This window comes from Erythrolamprus reginae, chromosome 2 (assembly GCF_031021105.1).
Source record: "Erythrolamprus reginae isolate rEryReg1 chromosome 2, rEryReg1.hap1, whole genome shotgun sequence".
In the NCBI taxonomy this organism is placed as follows: domain Eukaryota; kingdom Metazoa; phylum Chordata; class Lepidosauria; order Squamata; family Dipsadidae; genus Erythrolamprus; species Erythrolamprus reginae.
Genome location: NC_091951.1, coordinates 197,825,095 through 197,849,963, shown reverse-complemented (window position 1 = coordinate 197,849,963; position 24,869 = coordinate 197,825,095). Strand labels below are relative to the sequence as shown.

The window sequence follows — 24,869 nt, the reverse complement described above, 5'->3', positions numbered from 1 at the left end:
CTTGTATTTACTGTCCCTCTCTCCATGTTAATTTTATTAATGGCATTTATTTAATATAACCCACTTTCATTAGTCAAGAAATCAAACTGACATCAACTTGTATTTACTGTCCCTCTCTCCATGTTAATTTTATTAATGGCATTTATTTAATATAACCCACTGCTATCAGCTGTGCAATGACAAGTGTCACCGTTCAATTACTTTTTTTCAGTGTTTTATTTTGCTATATTAAACTTCCTGTGTTTTTTCTTTTGATTGAATTTGAATTTATTATGATGATTATTATATGTAAAATTAACCTTTTTACAGACAAACAATTTTATGGGATAAACAACTTGTTGAACACCAAAGGCCACAATGGAAATGTCTTGCTCTAGAGAGCTGTATAGCTAATTTGTATAATTTAATTTCTGTATAATGAATATAATTTGCATATCATTCATATTAACATAGTCACCATGATAATAGCAGGTGATGCCTTTTATGCTGTGTCTGGCATAAAATCGTTTAGCAGTCTCAGGTGACACGACATAAAGATCTGTAAATAGCAGATAATGTTGGCTGTCATTTGGACTGAAGGGCTTCTAAAATTCATGTGAATGGCATATCTTACATGCTGCTTTTTCCCTTTTAGCAAATAATTCATGTGTCCTTGTAAATAAGTTACATGAAGGGTTTTTAGCCTGTCCTTCATGCCAGGGAATGATTTAAGTAAGGAATAGCTGCTTACCTGGCATGAATGCTTATTTTCCTGGGAGATATAGAGGGTGGTTGGATTGCCTTATGGCCGTATGGGATTAACATATTGAATTGCTTACATTTGTGGGCCAAAGGTACAGGAGGACAGGGCTCCTATAGTTTGATAATTACCCAGATGAAAGAAAATTGTCATGCAGGAATGAAAAAAAGTTGCCTGTTCGGCAGCCCCTTCTGAACAGTTGTTCATACAGTATAAATCTTCTCTTTCTTTGCTTGTTCTAGAATTAGCACTTGGGAGTATTTCCACGTAGGGTGTTTCTGCCCTTTTTGAATCACTCCTATATACCCGTCTGAACTCAGAGTTTCTCTTTGGCATCCAAACTAATTTATTTCTGGCTAAGTGGTAGTTCCACAGGAATGATAGTGAATACAAATTTCCAATAGATGTTTAGGATCTCATTGGAACTCTAAAGTAGGTCATTCTCCTACGAGTTGAAACTCTTGCTTAATTCTGCTTTTTGGATTTTCCTCCTTTCTCACATAAATTAAGTTGCAATAATTAGGAAGTTGTAGTGCCTTGCTAGTTTAATAGGTTTCCCCTCTTAGTTTTGAATACAGTGATCCCCCCATCATTGCGAGGGTTCCGTTCCAGGACCCCTCGCAATGATCGGTTTTGCGCGAAGTAGCGCGGCGGAAGTAAAAACACCATCTGCGCATGCGCAGATGGTGTTTTTACTTCCGCCGCGCTAGCGAGGAGCCGAAGATTGGGGTTCCTGGGAAGGGGACTCAGCTGGGAAGCGGCGCTGGGGTTTCCCCACCGCCCACGCAAACTCCTCGCTGCCGCTCGCCCACCCTTCGCCCGCCCACCCCGCTCGCTCACGCCGCTTCCCAGCTGAGTCCTGAAGCGAATTCTCAGCTGGGAAGCGGCCCGAGCGAACGGCGTGGGCGGGCGAAGGGCGGGCGAGCCGCGGGCGCGCGGGCAGGCAGGCGGCAGACAAGCCGTTCGCTCGGGCCGCTTCCCAGCTGAGTACTCAGCTGGGAAGCGGCCCGAGCGAACGGCGTGGGCGGGCGAAGGGCGGGCGAGCTGCGGGCGCGCGGGAGGGCAGGAGGCGGACAAGCCGTTCGCTCGGGCCGCTTCCCAGCTGAGTACTCAGCTGGGAAGCGGCCCGAGCGAACGGCGTGGGCAGGCGAAGGGCGGGCGCGGCAACAGCGAGGAGTTTGCGTGGGCGGTGGGGAAACTCCTCGATGTCCGCCGCTCGCCCTCCCGCCAGCAAGAGGGGGAAGACCCAGGGAAGCCGCCCAGCAGCTGATCTGCCCGGCGCCATCTACGCATGCGTGGCCATAAAAAAATGGGCACGCATGCGCAGATGGTGTTTTGACTTCCGGGTTGAAAAATCGCGATTTAGCCCGTTCGCAATGATCGGGAGCGCGATACCCGGGGGATCACTGTACAGTTGTTTTGAAGGTTAAACTGAAAACACCATAAATAGAGATATGGCTTTGATTAAATGCCTTTTGTTTCCACCTGTTAATAAGTTGGATGGGCATTGATTGCTTTATGTACCATTGTCTGTTTCAGAACATCAGAATTACCATTTCTAAAGGTTTGGTGAGCAAAAAAGGTGTGATATTAGTATTATAGTAGATGAACAAGAATATTATTCAGTGGAATTTGCATGGAACAATTTTGAGATGGATTGTAACTTTTGTACTGTATTCATTTATCTCTCATTCTAATGATACTATTCAGAATAAATAATCTGTAATAGATTTTACATTCCTAAACATTTATTTTCATTATATTATTCTAAGCATATTTTTAAAAAAATTCTTATACTACTTTCCACATAAAATGCATGTGATCTTTAAATATTCAAGGTAATAACAGAAATTTCAGTAATCCTACTACTGGCTTTTATTTATTTATTTATTTATTCGATTTTTATGCCGCCCTTCTCCTTAGACTCAGGGCGTCTTACAACATGTTAGCAATAGCACTTTTTTAACAGAGCTAGGCTATTGCCCCCACAATCCGGGTCCTCATTTTACCCACCTCGGAAGGATGGAAGGCTGAGTCAACCTTGAGATTAGTATTATAGTAGATGAACAAGAATATTATTCAGCCCCTTTTCAGTGGAATTTGCATGGAACAATTTGGGGATGGATTGTAACTTTTGCACTACTGTATATTCATTTATCTCTCATTCTAATACTACTCAGAATAAATAGTCTGTAATGGATTGCCCTTTTGTTTTACATTCCTAAACATTTATTTTCATTATATTATTCTAAGCATATTTTAAAAAAATTCTTATACTACTTTCCACGTAAAATGCATGTGATCTTTAAATATTCAAGGTAATAACAGAAATTTCAATAATCCTATTATTGGCTGTGTAAAATAAACATATAATCACCCTTATAACTTATTCTTCTGAAGGAAAGAGAAAACCAAAAACTGAAGGCTGATACAATAGTGGCTTTCTTTTCTGTGATAAATTTAGTCATCTTTCTATCTGCCAAATCATTTTATACATGTTTTTAAAAATATTTTCAAAACTTGATAAACTAGGGATTGCCAGATTCTCCTGGACCGCATGCAACCCTGTAAAAATATGCTTTTAGATTTGTTCCTTGTTTTGCTTGGGCCAAGTTGCAATGGGCAATTGTATTGTTATTCATATAAAAAGAATTACCGGTACATAAATTGTTGGGCTTCATTGTAGGGTTTCATATATTTTAAAGTTTCAAAACCCTGGAATTCTACCACTAAAATGAAGAAACAAGAAATGGAGATAATGCATAATGAAAAATAATATATCTCTTCCATCCTCTTGTCAATATTTATATTTAGTTTTATTATTATTTAGTCTTACATTTTTCATTTTAAATTTGTCTACTGTTTACTCAGATCACATATATTTTATTCATTTCCTAAAATTAATGGTTCATGGAAGATGTTAGTGGCAAAATTTCAAATGATTTGCAAATTTCATTTTGTGATATATATATTACATACATACATACATACATACATACATACATACATACATACATACATGCATACATACTTACTTACTTATTTACTTACTTACTTACTTACAATATATGTATTGTGTAAGGTTTCCTGCATAAGCAGGGGGTTGGACTAGAAGACCTCCAAGGCCCTTTCCAACTCTGTTGTTGTTGTTGTTGTGCTATTATTATTAAAATACTGTATGTATGTATGTATGTATGTATGTATGTATGTATGTATGTATGTATGTATGTATGTATCAGTATTATACATTGATATGTAATACAGGCAGGTAACTTTCCTTTTCCAGGTAATTTAAATGACTACTAAGAGATGGGCCAGTGAAAGATAATATTCTTGATGGCTTTTCCTTTTTGAAATGCTATACGTTCCTTAGAAGAAAAGAGTCAGCATTTGCTATACAGTATTGATTTTTCTGAGTCTTTTCTAGTCCATAGAAACACTGCAAAAAAAGAAACCAGGGCTTGCTTGCATTAAATAAGAACTTTACCAATAGCTTTCTTATAATAGCAATTGCCTTTTATGGCAGGATAACTCTGCAAAATTAGAACGTGTGTGTTTAAATTTCTCTTTTTCCACAGCTGAAAAGGCACTGATTCAAAACCTTTAATGAAATGTGCTTCCTGCTAGAACTTACCGTACCTCTCTGGCTGGGCAGTTTATATATTTTTAAACCGTCAAGTTGCAATTCATTTTAATGTGAACATATTTGAACCAAGGGATTGCAGCCCCATAGTTACAGAGGATTTGTTTAGGTCTCATAGGTTTCTGAATGTCTGATGGCCTGTCTGTTCCTTATTTAAATTATGGAGAGCAGATGTTATGGCTTGAGCAAACAAAGACCTGATCATACTGTAGTAATAGGGCTGATGCTCAATTTTAACTATTTAGGGGCCCAACCTTGCTTTTACCTTTGAATCAATGTAGTGGCTTTTTGTCTGTGTTCGTTGTCTTTCCCTTTGCTATTTTCAAACATCCGCATTCTTGCCATTAATTCTGTTATTCCTATTTATATATACTGATTGTTCCTTTGCATTTTGGCTTTAAATTTTAAATGTGTGAATTAATACAAAGTTGTTATATTAATTTTAATAATACATTGTATTTCTGGGTGAGGGAATGTCATCAGAATGCACTGATCCCTGAATATCCTGGTGTACAATGTTCTCTATTTTCTTTTTTAGTGAAGAAACACAGAAAGTGAAATGTGTTAAAACAATTGCAGGTTCTGCTAAGAAAAAAAGAGCTACTTCTATGGCCTAGATATGTCTGTGAAGCAATTCCATGTGGACTGCTGTAACCATATCCCAGTTTCAGTAAGCATGTTGTGGCCAGGTTTATTTTAAGGAGAATAGAAAAGTAAAAAAAGCATTAATTTACATCTTAACTCTCAAGTATGCTGCTTAGCGACAAGAGAAAATAAATACAAAAAAATACAATTTTTGGCTGCAACATGTCTGTCTGAAAAACAATGTCTAGAAATACAGATGTTATTTCTTTCTTTTTAAAAATCACTAATATAAACTAGATTAATACAGTGTGTGTTAGGTGAAGGGGTTCCTTAAAATCTCAAAGAGCCATCTGGACCTGTTTCCCAGAGAAAACAAAACACCTGGAGTCACAAAACCTGAGTGGGCGTGGCCAGCTGACATCACTCCCACCGATTGCCCCAGTTACACCCACCCAGGTTTTGTGGCTCTGTTTTCTTTTCTATGAGGAAATCTCTCTCTCTTTTTTCTCTGTCTCCATCCCTCTTTCTCCCTCTCCTATCTCCCTTCCTCTCATCTTTATATTTCTCTCTCTCTCTCTCCCTTCCTCCCCACCAATCTCTCTTCCTCTCCCTCATCTCTCTTTCTCCCATCTCTCTTTTTCCCTCTCTCCCTTTCTCTCCCTTTCTATGCTGAGGAACGATTGCCACCCCTGGCTTCACTTCGGGTGACCCTCCTCCCCTTCTCACAATTCCCTGGGTGGCTCTGGCATGCGCGGGAGAAACTTCTCAAGGTGCAAAGGCACACATGAAGGGCAAGTGGTGGGTGTCTGCTCGCTTAAGGAGGGTCTTTGGACGGAGCTTCTCTCCTGTCCTAAGGATCTGGGCATTGCCTTGCCATGCCCTCTCTATCCTACATAGGAGACGGAGGGTTGCCGGAGTGAAGGCAGCCTTCACATCCTGCCACTTCAAGCTGGAGCTTATGCCCATCCTGCTGGGCTGAAGGGCTGTGGGAGGGGGGAGGGAATGGGACAGGACACAGCAAGGCAATGGCCAGATGCTTAGGGCAGGAGGGACGCCTCATCCAAAGACCCTTCTTAAACGAGCAGCTGCCTGCCTTCCGAGTGCATCTTTGAGGGTTTTCACGTGCATGCATACCCTCCTGGCCCCACCACAGCCCGCCAGGGAGTCGTAAGAGGGGGGAGGAAGATCACCCGAAAAGAACCTCATCCGGGGGTGTCTATGTTCCTCAACCAGTGCCAGAGAATCAGTCCTGGTCACTTCTCCATTCACGCCATCACCCTTATCTTCTTAGGCCAGGTGAGGGAGGGGAGAGTGAGGCCAGTCAGTGATGAGAGAAGAAACCACAGCAGGGGGCCTTAAGAGCTGCAGGCGGCTCTGGAGTTGCGGGTTGCCGACCCTTGGTCTAGTGTGACCATTGGAATGATCCTCCCTTTTGGCTACATCTAGTTCATACTTTGTCAGAATTATCTGGATCTGAAGTAATCTTAGCTATCTTTAATAAGTTGGATGAAGAAAATTACTTGAAATTAAAAATTGTATTCCTTATTATTTGTTGCAGCAGGATGTAAACCATTTTTTAAAAAAGGTCCTTAACAGAAATCAGGCCACAGCAATAGAAACATCTTTGCTAGTACCATTGAAAGGTCTGAATAGTTGTAGGAGTATGATAAAAAGAGCATATGTTAAAATAGTTTGGGGTGAAAATATTCACTGTTGTCACCATATTACGAGGGTCGCCCAGAAAATAATGCACCACATTTTTTTCCTCAGCCTACAGTAATGGTACAAATGCAAAACCTTATGTGGAAGAATGCTATTATTCTGAATTCCTAAAGAAACATGAAACATTGGAAATTTGATCACTGGATCCTAGAAGGAACCAGAAGGAACTAATTTGTAATTAGTTTATTTGTATAATTATAATATTTAATAAAACATAAAAAAGTGATGCTTGGACAGCATTAATAGAAGATGTGTGCTGAATCCTTTTCTTTTATTTTACTTTCTGTAAGCGTATTGTTCCAACCACTTTGGGTCTTATTCAAGAAGTAAGTACAGTGGTACCTCGAGATACGAGTTTAATTCGTTCCGGACCTGGGCTCTTTTAAGTCGAGCAGCTCTTATCTCGAACGACTTTTCCCCATAGGAATTAATGTAAATAATTTTAATTGGTTCCAGCCCTCAAAAAACTCACAAAGTTAGTCTAAATTATGCAGAAAGACATGTTTTTAATGAAGAAATGTACATGTACATATAAATGAATAATGAAGTTTCTTTCACTTAACTTGTAAACTTTCTTAAACTTTTAAATTTACATATGTTCAACTTCTCTGCCACCCAATCCTGTAGGACAGAGGTCCCCAACCCTTTTTGCACCAGGGACCGGCTTTAAGTGATCAAGAGAGGAATGGGTGAATGAATGGACGGAGGGTGGGAAGGAAGGAAGGAAAGAGGGAAGGGACAGGAACAGAGGAAGGAAGCAAGGAAACTTATGAAAGGGGAGAGTAAGAGAGGAATGAGTGCAGGGAGGGAGGGAGGGAAGAAGGTGGGAAGGAGAAAGAAAAGAAGAAATAGAGGAAGGGAAGGTAAAAGAGAGAAAGAAAAAGAGCAAGAAAGAAAGCTGCAAGCACCCCCCCGAGCCCCCCAGGCCGGCTGCAACCTTTTAAAACACGCGCGCCGCTTCGCAGCTGTCTCCTGAAGCCGAACGCGGAAGTTAGCGTTTGGCTTCAGGAGACAGCTCCTTGGCGCTTGTATCTCGAATTTGGGCTTGTAAGTAGAACAAAAATATCTCTCCCCTCGCAGCTCTTATCTCGAGTTGCTCTTAAGTAGAGCAGCTCTTATGTCGGGGTTCCACTGTAATTAAGAAAAATAGGTATGAGGATGATAAACTGATGGAAACTAGAAAGACTGTTTGCTTTCTACCTTGCTTTAGTTTACTGTCAAAAGAAGACCAACTGTGTTCAATCATTTGAAAGTAATACTGGTTACAAATTTTGGGAAATTATCAACCTCCAAGATAAAATATATTAATTTTATATATTTTGATTTGATGAATTAGAAAACAAGTGATAAAAGTGCTGGTTAGCTAAAGTTTTCAAGATAAAATAAAGATTTATACACAGGTGAGTATATTTGCCTACAAGGGAGGGAGGTATCTAATGATAATGATGCCTCATGACTTCTCAACAAAGTACAGTAAAATGATGAAAATGGAACCACATGGAAGTGTATAAATTTATCTTCACTTTGAGAACAGCAAGGTAGATGACTGAAAAATATGTGGAAAATTTGCTTAGGTCCTATACAGCACTTGGTGCAAACATGTCACTGAAAATTCACTTTCTCCACTGCATCTGGAAGGAGAGTCCAACATGGGTAATTCACCAATCTTATTGGTAGAGACTGAGTTAATTTAAATATTTAAATATGAGGTAGTCACCACCCCTCAGCAGCCCCCAATACCTCAGTTTTAAAAACTCAGTCTTAGTGTAGAGACTGTTGAGTTTGCTTCTCTGATGAAGCATTAATAGTAATAATAATAATAATAATAATAATAATAATAATAATAATAATAATAATAATAAAATAATATTAATAATTTCTGTTTTTCTCCCCTTTCTAATTGCAGGTGCAGTGAATCTTGAAAGGGAAATTAAGGGGTCTCTGCCCTCCGCGGGCAGAATAACCCCCACCGTTAATCTCCTCGAGCTTCCCTTCCCTCCGTGGGTACCATGCCTAACGAGGAGCACCTCAGCCTAGGGTCCCCGACCTCAGTGGTCATACCCGGCTGTCAGCTGAAGGTGAGGGGGTCCGCCCCCCTCACTGGGAAGCTTGGACTGCAGAATTTCAATGGAGAACTGCAGGATTGCCGCGGAGAATGAAGGCGGCTTGATTTGGCGCCGGGCCAGCGCCTCTCAGCTGTTCGGCGGCTTTTGATTGACGCCGCCGCCGCCGCCGCCGAAGCCGAAAAGCCGTTTACAGAGCCGGGAAGCCGCTTGGATCGGCTGGCTCTAGAAAGCGAATTGTGTGTGGGGGGCATCAATTGCTGGAAGCTCCCTGAGTTGGCGAGGGCGGCAAAAAAGAGCGGGAACGCCATTTTGAGGCAACGGATGCCCGCGCCCGCCCTGTTTAGGCGGGTATAAGGTTGCTCTCCGCCCAATCAATGGGCGCGACCAACCTGTCAAACACAGGCGTAGGCTCTGAAGTGCCAAAACGCCATTTTGAGTGCATTTGCTCAGTGACAGCTATATCTGTCAGCGTGCTTCAGCTTCTGTTAATAATAGAACAACTGTTAACCGTGAGTAATGGAGGATAAAACCTTAGAGAAAGCATCTTCCCCCATTGTATTGCCTCAGGATAAAGGCAAGGGGAAGTCCAAAGAAAAATCTAAGGCCACAGCCTCTTCTTCAATCAAGGAGGCAGAGAGGCGCATTAAGGCGTTGGAGCAGAAACTGGAGGCAGCCCTCTTAGCTCCAAGAACCATCTCTCCCTTATTGCAGGCCAGGGATCCACCAGCCTTCTCTGTTTTGAGACCCTCAGAGACTTTATCAGAGAGAGATTGGTCTCCAGAGAGGCAGCACCCATTTATGCCTCAGGCTGTTCCTCCATCTGGCCTTCAGCAACCAAGGCCAGGGTCTGCCAGCCACTCATTGAAGAGTGCCCCTTCTGCCACCTTTACGCCCACTGCGGCTGGGCTGCGTGTGCAACCTGATACCTGGCAGCAGATGTCCCCTGCCTTACAGGGACTCATTTCTGATGTTTACTCACAAGGGATGGCAGCTGGGGTGCAACAGAATGTCCAACACCCCCAACCAGCACAGCCCAGGAGCCTATGGGCTGCACCGCCCCCCTCGGGTATGGGGTCCTGGATGGAGGAGCCGTCACCCCTAGAGGATGCCGAAAGAGAATACGACTTTTCGGATGATGAGACAACTCCTGATCCTCCGGTGACAGCTGGACTCTTTAAGGCTCCCCTTTTCAAGATTCTGCTGCATAAAGCTAAGCAGGTGGCAGATTTACCGGGTCCAACCAAGGCTACTGAAGCCTCAGATGACCCTAAGCCTTCGGCAGTATTATTCAAGGAGCCCCAACCCGAGACTGATCATGTGCCATCCTCGGACATATTCAGACAAAGCATCAAGCGCCCATGGCAGCAGCCTGCAGCAGCTCAAGGCCCTTCGGTCATCGAAAGGAAGTTTTATACTTTAGATGATGACATGGAAAAGCTGCTGGAATTTCCGCCCATAGACCAGCCGGTAATGACTTTGATATCTAAGGCCTTGGTACCATCTGAGACGGGCGATAGCTTGAAACCAGAGGATAGAAAGGCGGAGATTTTACTAAGAAAATCCCATCAAATGGCAAGCTGGGCGTTTAGGGCGGCGACCGCAGCTTCATTTTTCAATAGGGCCTCCATAATGTGGTTGCAGGAGGTGCAAGCCCGCCTAGGTCCAGAAGAAGGTCGCTTACGTCAGGACCTCAGTAAATTATTGGCAGCTGCGCAGTTTTCAGCGGATGCAACTCTCCATGCCGCAAAGTTTTCGGCCAGAGGGATGGCGGCGTCACTTGCATCCAGACGCCTCCTTTGGCTGAGGAGCTGGCCAGCGGACCTGAAGTCCAAGTGGAACCTGGCATCATCTCCATACCAAGGGGAGAAACTCTTTGGAGAGGCGTTGGACCCTGTCCTCATTGAGGATAAGGACAAACGTAAGACCCTCCCCAGAGCATACCGGCGCCAGGAGCGTAGACCCAATCCTTACGCTCGCCGCCAGCCCTTTCGTTGGGATTCCTCTTCCTCGGCTAGTCAGAATAATAGGTCATACACCCAAAATCAGTATGGCCAACCCACCTTTAGAGGGGACCGAGCGGCCTTTCAGGATAGGCCCAGAGGATACCAGCAGTCAAGGCGTCCTTTTAGAGGGAACCAACGTGGCTTCAGGCGCACAAAATGACTTGGCTCCCTTACAGCCCATAGGAGGCAAACTTCAACGCTTCAGTGCCTCCTGGAGGATTACCTCCACCGACAAATGGGCAAGGGCCACAATATCAAGAGGACTGCGCCTGGAGTTTTTGCAGCCCCCACCAAACCGGTTTGTCACCTGTCCGCTAACGCGAGACCCACTCAAAAGACGTCATCTTCAACTGGAGATAACACACCTTCTCAACATACAAGCAATAGAGAAGGTGCCCGAACATGCCAAGGGCACGGGATTTTATTCCGTTGTGTTCCTAGTGCCGAAGTCTTCGGGGGGGTTCAGGATGATATTAAACCTAAAGCTCCTGAATACCTTCATTCGATATCGCAGATTTCGCATGCACTCCCTACAGTCGATTTTGGCCTCTGTTCGGCACAACGATTTTCTCACCTCTATCGACCTCAAAGAGGCTTACCTGCATGTTCCGGTTTGGCCAGCTCATCGTCGTTACCTCAGGTTTTGTCTCAACGGGGTCCACTACCAGTACCGTGCCATGCCGTTCGGCCTATCGTCGGCTCCCCGTACCTTTACGAAGCTGATGGACATTCTGACAGCACATCTAAGGGCCCAGTCCATAAGAGTTATGGCATACTTGGACGACATAATCGTTATGTCCAAGTCTATGGTCCAAGCGCAACACCATCTGGCGCTCACACGGGAAACTCTGGAGAGGCACGGGTACACGGTCAACGTGGAGAAGAGCCATCTTCATCCCACCACATCAATCCAACACCTCGGCTCCATCATAGACACCGCGGAGGATACGGTCTCGCTAACACCAGAGAGAGTCCTCAATATCCGGAGATTGGTAACCAGCCTTCGTCGACAAAGGCAAATACCGTTGGCAACATTGTCCAAGGTACTAGGGACTATGGTCTCATCCATAGGGATTGTGCCATGGGCTCGCCATCACATGAGGGGCCTCCAATGGTTTCTCCTTCCGGCCCAGAGGGACAAGGTGAGTCACTCCCACCGAAAGGTGAGACTCCCAGCTTCAGTCAAGCAGTCGCTGGCATGGTGGTTGTCCCCAGCGTTGCTCCAGGGTTCTCCTCTTCACAGCCACGAGCGTGTGATTATCACAACAGACGCGAGCTTGTCGGGCTGGGGCGCCCATATGGGGCCTCATATAGCTCAGGGCCTGTGGTCTCAGGAGGACTTAACCCAGGTCAATATCAACGTTCTCGAACTCAGAGCGGTTTTCTTAGCCCTTCAGGCCTTCGCTCCCTGGGTTCAGGACAGGCATGTCCTGGTTCTGACGGACAACGTGGCCACAAAAGCCCACCTGAACCATCAAGGAGGTACGAGATCTCATCGCCTCATGGCTCAAGCCACGGACCTCTTCGATTGGGCCGAATCTCATCTGGCCTCTCTGACGGCGGAGCATATTGCCGGGACCAGCAATGTGCAGGCGGACTGGCTGAGCAGGTCCACTCTGGATCCTTCAGAGTGGCAACTGGACCCGGCACTCTTCAAACAGATAGTGTTACGATTTGGTCTTCCATTGGTGGATCTCTTCGCAACCCCAGCAAACGCCCAATTGCAGAGGTTTTTCTCCCGGTTTCCGACGCCAGGGGCAGAAAAGGTCAATGCCCTATGGTCACCATGGCCCCAGGGGTTACTGTATGCCTTCCCCCCGACATGTCTCATTCAAAGGATATTAGACAAGACAATTCGGGAGGGGGCGGAGATAATAATGGTAGCTCCCTATTGGCCGAGACGGCCTTGGTTTGCAGACCTAATAGCCCTGTCGGTGTCTCCCCCGTGGAGGATTCCAGATCCCGAGGTAGTGTTAGTTCAGGGGTCAGTTTGCCATCCGGAACCTCAGTGGTTCAAACTGACCGCCTGGCACTTGAAAGGGCGGGTCTGAGGCAGCAAGCCTTGCCAGACGAGGTTATATCCACCATACAGGCAGCACGTCGACCATCAACGGTAAGACTCTACCAGGCCACATGGGCGGCCTTCTGCAGGTTTTGTTCGAACCACCACCTTAACCCGGGGGAGGCTTCGGTTGTGTCAATCTTACGATTCCTACAGTCAGGGGTAGAGAAAGGGTTAGCCCCAAATACATTGAAAAGGCATTTAGCGGCCTTGGCAACCATCATCCGGGTACCCCACGTTCGATCCCTGGCACACGATCCTTGGATTAGGGATTTTATTAAGGGCGCGATTAACACCCATGCGCCTCCAGTGCACAGGTTCCCGACGTGGGACCTTTCCCTGGTACTCAAGGCGTTGACAGCCCCTCCTTTCGAGCCGATGAGGACGATTCCAGTACGATTGCTCTCCTTAAAGACTGCCTTTTTAGTGGCAATTACGTCGGCGCGCAGAGTGTCGGAGCTGTCGGCCCTGTCTACGCGTGCAGACTTATGTATATTCCACCCTGATCGGGTAGTTTTGAGGTTAGACCCTACATTTATCCCCAAGGTTAACTCTGGGTTTCATAGGGCTCAAGAGTTAGTGTTGCCAGACTTTTGTACACATGGACAGCACCCTCTCGAGCTGAGATGGCACAAGGTAGATGTTCGGAGGGCCTTGAAAATCTACATCAGACGGACTGGACATTTCAGGAAATCTGAGCGGCTGTTTGTGTCCTTTGGTCAGCGATCAATGGGTCTGGCAGTGTCAGCTAGATCCATCAGTCGCTGGCTGAGGGATTGTATTGAGGAAGCTTACAAAGCTCGGTCTCAAGTACCACCAACCGGGGTGACAGCGCATTCCACTAGGAGTGCAGCCACTTCGGTGGCTTGGAGGACTCAGGCGTCCATAGAGGACATTTGCAGGGCGGCTACATGGGCGTCTCCTACCACCTTTGTACGCCATTACAAACTGGACTCAGTAGCTTCGGCGGAAGCTTCGTTTGGGAGACGGGTTTTGCAGCAAGTGTGTTCAACTCCTGCGACCGTAGCTCAGCCTTTTCCCTCCCATGGGCAGTAATCTTTGGCATATCCCATGTTGGACTCTCCTTCCAGATGCAGTGGAGAAGAACCGTTGTACATACCTGAACGGTCTTCTCGATGCACTGGAAGGAGAGTCCAAACCCACCCGGCATGGTTGTTTCGCCAGGTCGCCGGAGTCTGGGAGCCTAGTTAAACAGTTAAACAGTTATGAGGTTATATGGTTATTGTTCAATAAACAGGTTTTCCTTAAACTGGCTTCGTTTTTAAAACTGAGGTATTGGGGGCTGCTGAGGGGCGGTGACTACCTCATATTTAAATATTTAAATTAACTCAGTCTCTACCAATAAGATTGGTGAATTACCCATGTTGGACTCTCCTTCCAGTGCATCGAGAAGACCGTTCAGGTATGTACAACGGTTCTTTTACACTTGCATAATTTAGACTATTTTCCCTTTGAACTGTGTGGCGGTGAGTGATTCCACCAGGATATCATAGGCATGGAGAAGAGGTTTCAAGGGAAATGGAATCCGTCCATGCTTACCGATTACTGCTGGAATCTCCCTAGGGATGATTCTACTGCAGTTCACAAGAGAAAAGTCAAAAAGTGCAATTTAGATAACGAATAAAGATGGAACCTCGTCGCTTAATCTGATGTTAGAGCGTGTCAGTTTTTCTTGCAAATTAAATGTTACATGAAAACATTAAATGTAATGTTACATGAAAAACCAATAAATGAATGGAAAGTTATGTTATTGGTATCAATAAAAATATAAATTTATAATGATTGGTTTGGCACCACTCTCATTGCTATATCACATTATGCAAAAAGGTTACAGAGCATAATCACACATCCAGCTCATAATTTTGAATTATTTTGATGCGATTTTAACCTGAAGCTGTTTCTTGGAAACTGGAGCCAATTAATATTCAGGACTTAATTTTCCTTTCTAAGTGACCCAATTCTGGTAAAATTATTTTACTTTCCAAGGCTTTCTCCTTGTAGACCAGTGTAAATAGGATAGAAATAGGAAAATATATCTATCACCTTTATCTCAGCATTTATCCCATTTATTGTTGAAACTTATCGTATTTTTCCGTGTATAAGACGCACCTCCCCCCCCCAAAAGAGGGCAAAAATTTGGGTGTGTCTTATACAGCAAATGTAGCCTCTATCCTTCAGTGGTTTTCAGGCTCTGCGCGTTGCAATTTTGGGCGGTTCCAAGCGGCGGAGATCCTCATTTTCATTTGACAGTTTAAAAAGAAACCCCATCACCCTATGGGCATTTAAATGGAGTCTCTGCTCCTGAGACACCCTGTCTTCCTACCTACAACCATAAGCATTGAAAGCCTAGCTTTCTCCCAGCAAGGTTGGATAGAGAGGCAGCAGTTCAGTCCTCCTGGAAGCTGCCATCTCATAAACACATTGCTGGGTTTCCAGCAAGCCCCCTGTGCCTTTGCTGCCTTGGTCAGAGCCTGATTCTTGAAGCAGGAGGTCGGGACTCGTTTGGCGAAGGGGGCACTGGGTAAGAGGCAATCATTCCTTTGTCAGCCCGGATTTCCCAAAAGAAGAAATAAAAGACATAGCAAAGTGTCCCAAAAAAGAGCTTGCTCTCTTGGCCCAACCACAGAGAGAAGTGGAGGCAGAGAGAGAGAGAGAGAGAGTGATTTGTGTGTGTGTGCATCTGTGTGTATCCCTGCCTCTGCCGCTGCCTGCCACCGTGCCTCCTCTCTTTTGTCAGCTTTTTTCCCCCTTTTGTAAAGCTGGGCTGCTAGAGCAATGAGCGCAACCTCCTCCTCCCCTTCCTTCTCCTCTTGCGCCCACCACAGCCGGTCAGGGGGGAGGGGGGGAGGGAAGTCTCCACCGCAGGTAGCACAGGCAGGGCGGCAGGGATTTCTGACAGTGAGAAGAAGCAGGGAGCGAGAAAGAGCAACACACACACACACACACACACACACATTCACAGACATAGAGAGAGAAGCAGAAAGATAGGGGGAGAAAGAGAGAGAGAGATGCAGACTGACAAAGGGAGGAAAGTTTGGACGAGGTTGGGAGCGGGTGCGTCTCTTGAGTTCTAAAGCCATTTGAGTTCCATTTCACTGATTGCTCTTGTAAGAACTCCGCTGCTGCCAAGGCTGCTTGTGAGATGGAAGAGTTTGTCCGGGTCCGTATGGTGCAAGGCATGGAGTAAACCTTGCTTTTGGAAGGCTGCTTCAGCTCCTGTTTCCCAGTGTGGGGTTTGCAGTTGGAGGGGTTCCCCCCTCCCACTCTTCCCATTACAAAGTTTCCTGGCAGGAGAACAACACACATCACTCTCCTAGCAGCTGGCCTGCAAGGACTGCTTGATCAGGATTAGGGAGCATGGATCTCCCCCCATCCCACGGTCTCCTGCTCCCTTCCTAGCCCTTCCCAGCCACGCACATTGAAAGACGAAGCAGCCAGTGGCGGGGGAGAGGGGGGGCAAAGGCACAGGGTAGGGGTCTCCTCTATGGCGCAGCAGGCTCTGCTCAATTTGCTGGTGACCACCTTGCCATACGCGTCTCACACAGTGCCCACTTTGCCAAATGAGTCCCAACTTCCTACTTCAAGAATCAGGCTCCAATCAAGGCAGCAAAGGTGCAGGGGGCTTGCTGAGAAGCCTGGCAATATGTTTATGAGATGGCAGCAGAAGGAGTGGAGTGAAGGAGTGAAGTCTCTTTTCTTACCCCATGAAAATCACTCCCATCCCACCCACTCCCGTTAAATGCCCATGGGGTGATAGGGTTTGTTTTAAATGGATAAAAAGAGCTGTGCTGCTTGTTATCAAAGTCTCAGTGGAAGTGAGGACGCTGCTGATCTTGATGCTGGTATGCAAAGCAGAATTTCTTTTTTCCTTGTTTTGCTACCCCATAAGGTGCATCTTATACTTCGGTGCATCTTATACTCTGAAAAATACAGTATTCACTAGGCTTTAAGAGAATAGCTTGACATATATTAGTGATGGCGAACCTATGGCATTTACGCAGAGTCATATCTGCTGGCACATGAGTTGTTGCTCTAGCTCAGTGTATGTGCGTGCCAGCCAGCTGATTTTTGGCTTGCACAAAGGCTCTGGGAGGGCCTTTTTGGCTTCCAGACGGCCTCCTAGGGGCAGAGGAGTGCATTTTCGCTTTCCTCATGCTTCAGGGAAGCTTCTGGAGTCTGGGGAGGGTAAAAAAAGGGCCTATTGGGCTCTCCGGAAGTTAAGAAATGGGCTGTTTCTGGCCTCCAGAGGGCTTCTGGGCAGCGGGGGGAAGCTCTTTTCGCCCTTCCCAGGCATTGAGTTATAGGTGTGGCCACTGATGCATGCACAGTAGCGTGCACACACACATGTGCTTTTGGCACCCGAGGGGGAAAAAGTTTGCCATTACTGATATATATGAATTGGACCTAAAGTAGTTTTGGTAATTAAAAACTACTTCCCTAAGTTTTGTGATTTCCATGTAGATGCCTTCCTTTTCAATGTGTTGGAAAAAAAATCCCAGCTATAAATATCAAAGGTGTAACTAGTTCATATCCAATTGGATTCTAAAATTATCTTCCATCTTTTAAAATGTATATCCATGCATTTTGACAGTGGTATTACCATTTTAACATTAAATATGTATCTTGATCCTGTATGTATTTACTCTGAAAGAAACAGTTTTGCATCTCTATTTCAACCTTTGGAAAGCAAATTGAAAATGTTTATAAAATAAATAGGCTTCACTGAATCTTAAAGTGGCATCCTCCAAGTAAGGGTACATAAGGCTTCACATTAGCTGTATGAAATTAGAATGTTCAGTGTTTTAGAAGGCAGCCCATTTTTAATTGGAACTATATTTTGAACCGAGCAAGGACAGTGGGCAAGTCAAGTCATTCCATACAATGATTTATAATATCATCTAGAGCTAGTCCAACTGTTGTTGCACCAAAATAACAGTAATTTATTTATTATTTATTAATTGGACTTATATGCCAGGTAATGCAGAGGTTGTATATTATTTGAACAATGGCTGATTATCATATGAAGATGCTGTACTTGAGGTTCACTAGTGCGGATGTTTATAGAATATACAAGTTGCTGAGATCTATGCAGATAAGTTAATTAAAGCTTTTTCTACCTCACTGTATAGCAACAGCTGAGGCATATTAATGGGAGACTTCGATCCGCACCTCTCACAGAAGAGAAGGTGCTGCAGAGATTCTTCTTTCTTACTTTGCATGGAAATACAGCTGAGGGAGGATAACAACAGTGAATGCTCTGAGGGGTGGGTTAAGGTGAGAAGATCTACAAGAGACCAATTGGAAAGGTCTCTAATTTCCTATACCTCTTCTTCTGCATTAAGATTTATAAAACATATTTTAGGCAGATTTTGCAGTACAGGAATTCTTTATATACCCCTCAAACCTAAGCTAAAACCTTAGCAGTTCTTTTAATGACATGTACTGTTGTCTTTCTAATATCAGGTTTTTTTTCCACAGAACTTTATAATTTCCCTTTATTTGGTTGAAGTGCGAACAACTGTATCAGTTTTATTGGCATGAACATCCTGTATTTGCTGCTTACATATTTCAGTTAATATATTTTTCTGTCCTGTTAACAAAAAAATGCTCTATCATAAGCCAGGAATATGAGGCCTGCTGCTTTATTGCCGTATGGAAGAGAAAAATCTGGATTGGAAAATGAGCCTCAATAAATTGCATATCATTCTTGTTTTGGCACCAGTGCTCTCATACAGTTCATTACAGCACTGCAGCATGTTAATTAATGATATGTAAATATATTGCAATGATTGCATTTGCATATTGATTGAGGTCTCAGTACCTTAGGTTGTGATGTGTTTTAATTAAGAGCTAATTAGAAATGATGGGAATTTCACTTGGCTCAGCCTAATTATTTTCCATTTTAATGAATATGTAGAGAGTGTTATGATTAGGAATCAGAACAATCCATGGCATATTAGTATATACGACTGCACAGGTTCTTAGGGTTTTATGGTGCTCACAATCGTCCATTAAAAACATCCATAAAAATTAAGACTGCCAACCAATGGAAAGATTTCTTGAACTATTACTAATTTAATTGATTAATTAGATGATTGGGATAAATATTAAAGTAATTGGTTGGAGTAATATTTTGAGGTTATTTAATGAAGATAGCAGTTTCTCTCAGCTAATTAACAGAGACAAATCTACTCTTTTGTTGGGAAAAAATATTACCTAGTTCACTTACATAGTAACTTGAGTTAACATGCAATAAAAAACCCACATTGTTGTCTGTAATGAACAATTTAATTTAATGCTTTAGGCCTTAATAAAAATTATTCATGAATTAGATGCCTTAGCTTTGGCTGTCTAGAAGTTTGATGATCTGAATAGTCATAGGAACCCAAGTGTAGATTTTCTCAATGCTCTGATAAAACTGATGGTGTTGTACTGTGCTAAAGAGTCAGAAGTCAGTGTCTTTTTCTTTCCTCCCTTGTAGCTCATATTTTCTCCCTCCCCCCTTTCTTCTTCCCTTAATTTCCTGTTTTATTTTTCTTGGTATTTTATACATTGATAAAAACAATGAAAGTTATTAATAAGGATGAAATCATGGTTACTAATATCTATGCAAAGAGAAAATGAGAGAAATATTGCACAATAATTAATTGTCTGCTCCTTATTTATATTTATCCAGTGTTAAGTATACGTGGTATTCAGGAAGAAGATCCCCCTGATGCTCAGCTAATGAGACTAGATAACATGTTGCTGGCTGAGGGTGTCTCCGGGCCTGAGAAGCGGGGAAGAGGAGGACCAGCAGCAATAGCAGCAACATCAGGTGGCTGTCCAAATGACAATAGCATTGAACACTCTGACTACAGGGCCAAGCTGTCACAGATCCGACAGATATACCACTCTGAGCTAGAGAAATATGAACAGGTGATCTTTCTGCATGGAAGAGTTATCCTCTCTGTTTTATCCTCTCAATTTAAAACAATTAATTGCTTTTCCTTTGTGGTCACAGATCAGGGAGTATTCAGTTTTATGAAAACTATAATAACCCAACTATTGTGTGAAATAAGAAACATAAATTGCATAATATAGGATTGTCTTTTTAAAAAAAGTTCAAGAGAGTGACCTTTCCTGGTTCTCAATTGCATTAAATGCACCTGCATCAATTGCTTTATGAATTATTTATTTATTTTATTTTATTTACTTTTTCTATTCTATTCTATTTATTTTATTTATTAGATTTGTATGGCACCCCTCTCCGAAGAGTATGCTGTTTTACTAGATTTTGCATGAATAGTAGCTTTTTTTATCCAGAAGCTGACAGCAGCTTCTATGTTTCATAGACAGATTTTACTTAAGTTGACTGTTAATGTTCTCCCTTTCATTACATTGTTTTAATACTACTACTATTAGAAGCATTGTTTCATTAGCATATATAGTATCTTGCTATAAATAAAAAAATTGTAGAATATATTTGACAACTTGAAAACAGTTGGATATACAGTATGTGTCTTATTATAAATAACTATAGGCAATGTTTTTAGTGAGACCGATCTCATATACTCTACAGTATATTATACAGTAATTATTAAATATCAAACACAGAATATTAATATCAAATCCATGTTTACTGTTGAATTATTTAGTCTAGTTTTGAAGTTACGTTTTAAATGATATGGGTAGTCCTCTACTTAAAACTTATCTTTTAGTGAGCATTTGAAGTTAAAATGACTCTGAAAAAAGTGACATGACCAGTTTTCACACTTATGACCCATGGTCATGTGGTGGTCAAAATTCAGATACGTGGCAACTGGCATACATTTATGACAGTTACACAGTTATGACTGTTTGTAACCTTCCAACAGCCAAAGTCAATGGTGAAAGCCAGATTCCCCTAACAAGTGTGACATAAAGGAGTTGTAAAATGGGAAAAACTCACTGAACAACTCCCTTGCTTATCAACAAAAATTTTGGGCTCAGTTGTGGTCATAGGTAGAGGACTACCTATAGTTATGGCATCAGATCTGATTCAAGAGATCTTTTACTTCAGTTAAATGTACTTTATACTTATTTTCAGGCCTGCAGTGAGTTCACAACTCATGTTATGAACCTCCTTCGGGAACAGAGTAGAACAAGGCCAATCTCGCCCAAAGAAATAGAGCGTATGGTGAATATAATTCATGGAAAATTCAGCACCATACAGATGCAGCTGAAACAAAGTACGTGCGAGGCAGTGATGATTTTGCGTTCAAGATTTCTTGATGCAAGGTAATACATGATCAATACTATTTCCTGTGTCCAAGATACTGATAATACAAAACACTATAAGCATTTTACAGTAGGCACATAAGGCAAGTTAACACCGGGTCATATTGGAAATACAGAAAACAAACTATGTTTTTAATCATTGCTTTTTAAGTTTATTTATGCTCTAAGTTTGGGGTTCAACAGTAATGATGCTCTAAGTTTGGGATAGCGGTGGGTTGCTCCCAGTTTGGCCTTGTTCAGCAAACTGGTAGTGGTGGTGGCGGGAGGCTCTGCCCACTCCCCAGGATGCTTCTGTGCATTCACAAAAGCCTTGCACAAGCACACAAACAGGTAGCAATGGGATTTAGAATCCACTACTGGCTTGGTGGGGATGTAATTAACAGATTTCATGATTAGGCACACTGATGGTGAATACTTGAGATTATATGAACATTGGCAGTTGAATTATATTTCCCATGTTTGCACAATTTGGGAATCCACAATACAGTGATCCCTCGATTTGCGCGTTCTCGATTAGCGCGAAATGCTGCAACGCGGTTTTTCAAAAAATATTAATTAAAAAAATAAAATATTAAAATAAAATATTAAAAAATAAAAAATAAGTCCACGCTAGTTCTCTCTCTCTTTCTCTCCCTGTTGCCAGCGTGGTATATGAGAGAGAAAGAGAGAGGCAGAGGTCGGGCGCATTATCGGGAGGTGGAGGCGGCGTGGGGACGCTGGGTGCCGGTTCCCTGAATGGAGACCGCCGGCCGCTCAATCGGGCCGGCAGGGAACAGAATGGAGCCTTCCGCGGCGGGGCTGGTAAGGGGGGGAGCCGAGGGGGGAGCCGAGCCCAGCCCCGTGGCATTCGCCTTCCTCCCACCCGCAGCCGAGACTGATCGTGGGCTCCTTCGCAACCTCGGAGAGCTTCCTGGTTTTCTTGAGCTTTCATGCCCTGGAAGCTCTCCGAGGTTGCGAAGGAGCCCACGATCAGTCTCGGCTGCGGGTGGGAGGAAGGCGAATCCCCCGTGGGCTCCGTTACATCTTCCGCTGCCAGCCAGGCCATGCTGGCGGCAGCGGAACAATCGCCTTCCTCCCGCAGCCGACTGACCGTGGGCTCCTTCCCGAGCTCCCTTCCTGAGCCTCCCGTTTTCTCTCCCCCCCCTCGCCCCTTCGCCTCCCTGTGTTCCTAGGAGAAGTGCTGGGGATTGAGGCAAGACAGACCTTCTGCTCCTCGCCAGCACTTCTCCTAGGAACACAGGGGGGCGAAGGGGCGAGGGGGCGGAGAGAGAACGGGAAGCTCAGCATTCCGTCAGCCGCAGCGCTGGCTGTCAACTTTTCTTTTTAAAACTGGGCAGGAGCTGACTTGCCTCCCCAGTGCTAAAAAGAAAAGTTGACAGCCAGCGCTGCGACTGACGGAATGCTGAGCCTCCCGTTCTCCCCCCCCCACCTCGCCCCTTCCGGTTTCGGCGTTCGGCAACGGAGTCCGGCGCTGGGGCCATGCGGGGCCGCTCATCCAGGGGGGCGTGGACTGGCAAGTCGCCCTCCTTTCTCTTTCTTTCTCTCTCTTATACCACACCGGTAACAGGGAGAGAAAGAGAGAGAGCGGAGGGCACCTTGCCGGTCCACGCCCCCCTAGATGAGCGGCTCCGCATGGCCCCAGCGCCGCCCAGGCAGCTTGCCGCTTGCCGTATTGCAGCGAAGGAGGCGAAGCAAGGCTCCAAGCTGCAATACGGCAAGCGGCAAGTGATCTTGGGGTTTCCCCTTTGCCTGGGCGGCGGGGAAGACCAAGGGGAGGTTCCTTCAGCCGCCCAACACCTGATCCGCTCCGCAGCGCGGCAACGGGGAAACCCCATCTTCGGCTCCTCGCTGCTTCCGCGCTGCGGAGCAGATCAGCTGTTGGGCGGCTGAAGGAACCTCCCCTTGGTCTTCCCCGCCGCCCACACGCAAACTCCACCATCTGCGCATGTGCGGCCATGAAAAAAATGGCGCACATGCGCAGATGGTGGTTTTTACTTCCGCATCCAGTATAACGCGGAAATCGGTTAGCGCGGGAGGTCTTGGAACGTAACCCCCGCGCTAATCGAGAGATCACTGTATTGAGTTAGAAAAGTGCTGTCAACTTTGAACTTTCCATAGTTTTCATATGATTTTGGAGAACTCCTCCTATCAGTTGCTACTTGGTCTTTCTAATTACATGAACATATTAACATTTTATTTTTTAAAACCATTTATAAAGCTGCCCATCTTATAACCAACTTTTGGCAGCTCCCAGTCAAAGGTAAAATAACATAAAAATCTTTAAAATACTATAAAAACATTAAAAAACAACAGAACCTGGCATTAATCTTATAGTCAATTATTCCAGGGCTTGGTGGAAAAGCCAGGTCATCAAAGCTTTAAAGAAGGCTAAAAGGCGGAAAAACTGTTGAACTTCAGTGGTAGTGTGTTCCAAATAGCAGAGGTATTCTTAGGTTCCATTAGATGGCAATATTTAGGTGCAAGGAGCATGCCCATGCTGTCTGATCTGGTAAGATGGGTAGATGTCCTTAGTAAAGGCAGTCTCACATATAACCTCGCCCTAAGTCATATAAGGCTTTGAAGGTGATGACTAGCAGCTTGACTTGCACCTAGAAAGGTACTGGACATCTTTCATATGTTCCATATTGTATATGTAACGCCTCATGCAACAGAGGCATTACATATGCAAACCCAGGGCCACCCATTACCATTTGCACTACTACATTCTGGACCAGTTGAAGCTTCCAAGTGATTGTCAATGTAGAATGCATTGTAGTAACCCAAATGGGAGATGACCAAGGCATGGATGAGCCCTCATTATCCAGGAAAAGGTGCAATAGATGCAAAGGCCCCTAGTTGTATGAATATTAATGTTTTTAATCTTGAATTATACACCTTAAAATTTGTGGAATTTTGTATTTATATTCGTAGATTATTTTGGGAGTTCTGTTTAATATGTGCAGACCAGTAATCTTGACTGTACTTTTAGTTTCAACTTTTAATTGTAGAATGCTCCCTTTTTTATTTCTATTTGGCTAAAGCCATAAATGTTCTATTGCTTATATTTTTGCATCTACTGTATATCTAATTTTTGCTTTAGAATGAGTGATGTTTTGGAAAGCAAGAGTAGTCATCCCATGATTTAGTCAGGATACTCAAACTTTTCATAATTTTCCTGTAATCCCTACTCTCCCTCCAGTCCTTGGGATAGTTTATATTTTATTTTAATATAACTCTACTATCCTTCCACAAGACCTTAAAGACCTGGCTGCGCGCCGGTTGGCTGGGGTTCAAATGGTGAAGTTCCATGCTGGAGAATGGCTGCTGAATTGATTGCAGACTCCATCTCCTCGCTCCCCTTGTTCTCTGCTGTCTACCTATTCATTGTTCTTTTTTGGTAATCATATAGTTGTATTTCTCATTGTTTATTTTATTGCTCTATTATCTTCTGTTCTGTTTACACTCTTCATTACTTCCTTTTTAGCATTGTAAGCCACCTTACAGTAGCCCATTGCAAGATAGGCGGCAAATAAATTTAATAATTAAACAAATATATTTTAGTTAAATACGTATTGGGCTTTATGCATAATTCTAATCTATTCTCAGGCGAAAACGACGTAACTTCAGCAAGCAGGCAACAGAAGTATTGAATGAATATTTTTATTCTCATCTGAGTAATCCTTATCCCAGTGAAGAAGCCAAAGAAGAACTAGCAAAGAAAGGAGGCATTACAGTCTCACAGGTAGGCTGTGTAGATAAAAACAGCTGG

At 43.9% G+C, this 24,869-nt stretch overlaps 1 protein-coding gene across 2 annotated transcripts in view; it reads left to right on the top strand.

The window, feature by feature from the left end:
- The window catches only part of LOC139161652 (pre-B-cell leukemia transcription factor 3-like), a 70,379-nt gene that overhangs the window by 34,351 nt on the left and 11,159 nt on the right, over positions 1–24,869 (top strand). For both annotated transcript variants that reach the window (XM_070741074.1, XM_070741073.1), the window contains exons 3-5: positions 19,518–19,759; positions 20,910–21,100; positions 24,707–24,842. In XM_070741074.1, the coding sequence (XP_070597175.1) occupies positions 19,518–19,759; positions 20,910–21,100; positions 24,707–24,842 (569 nt within the window). The remainder of the gene's footprint in view (positions 1–19,517; positions 19,760–20,909; positions 21,101–24,706; positions 24,843–24,869) is intronic.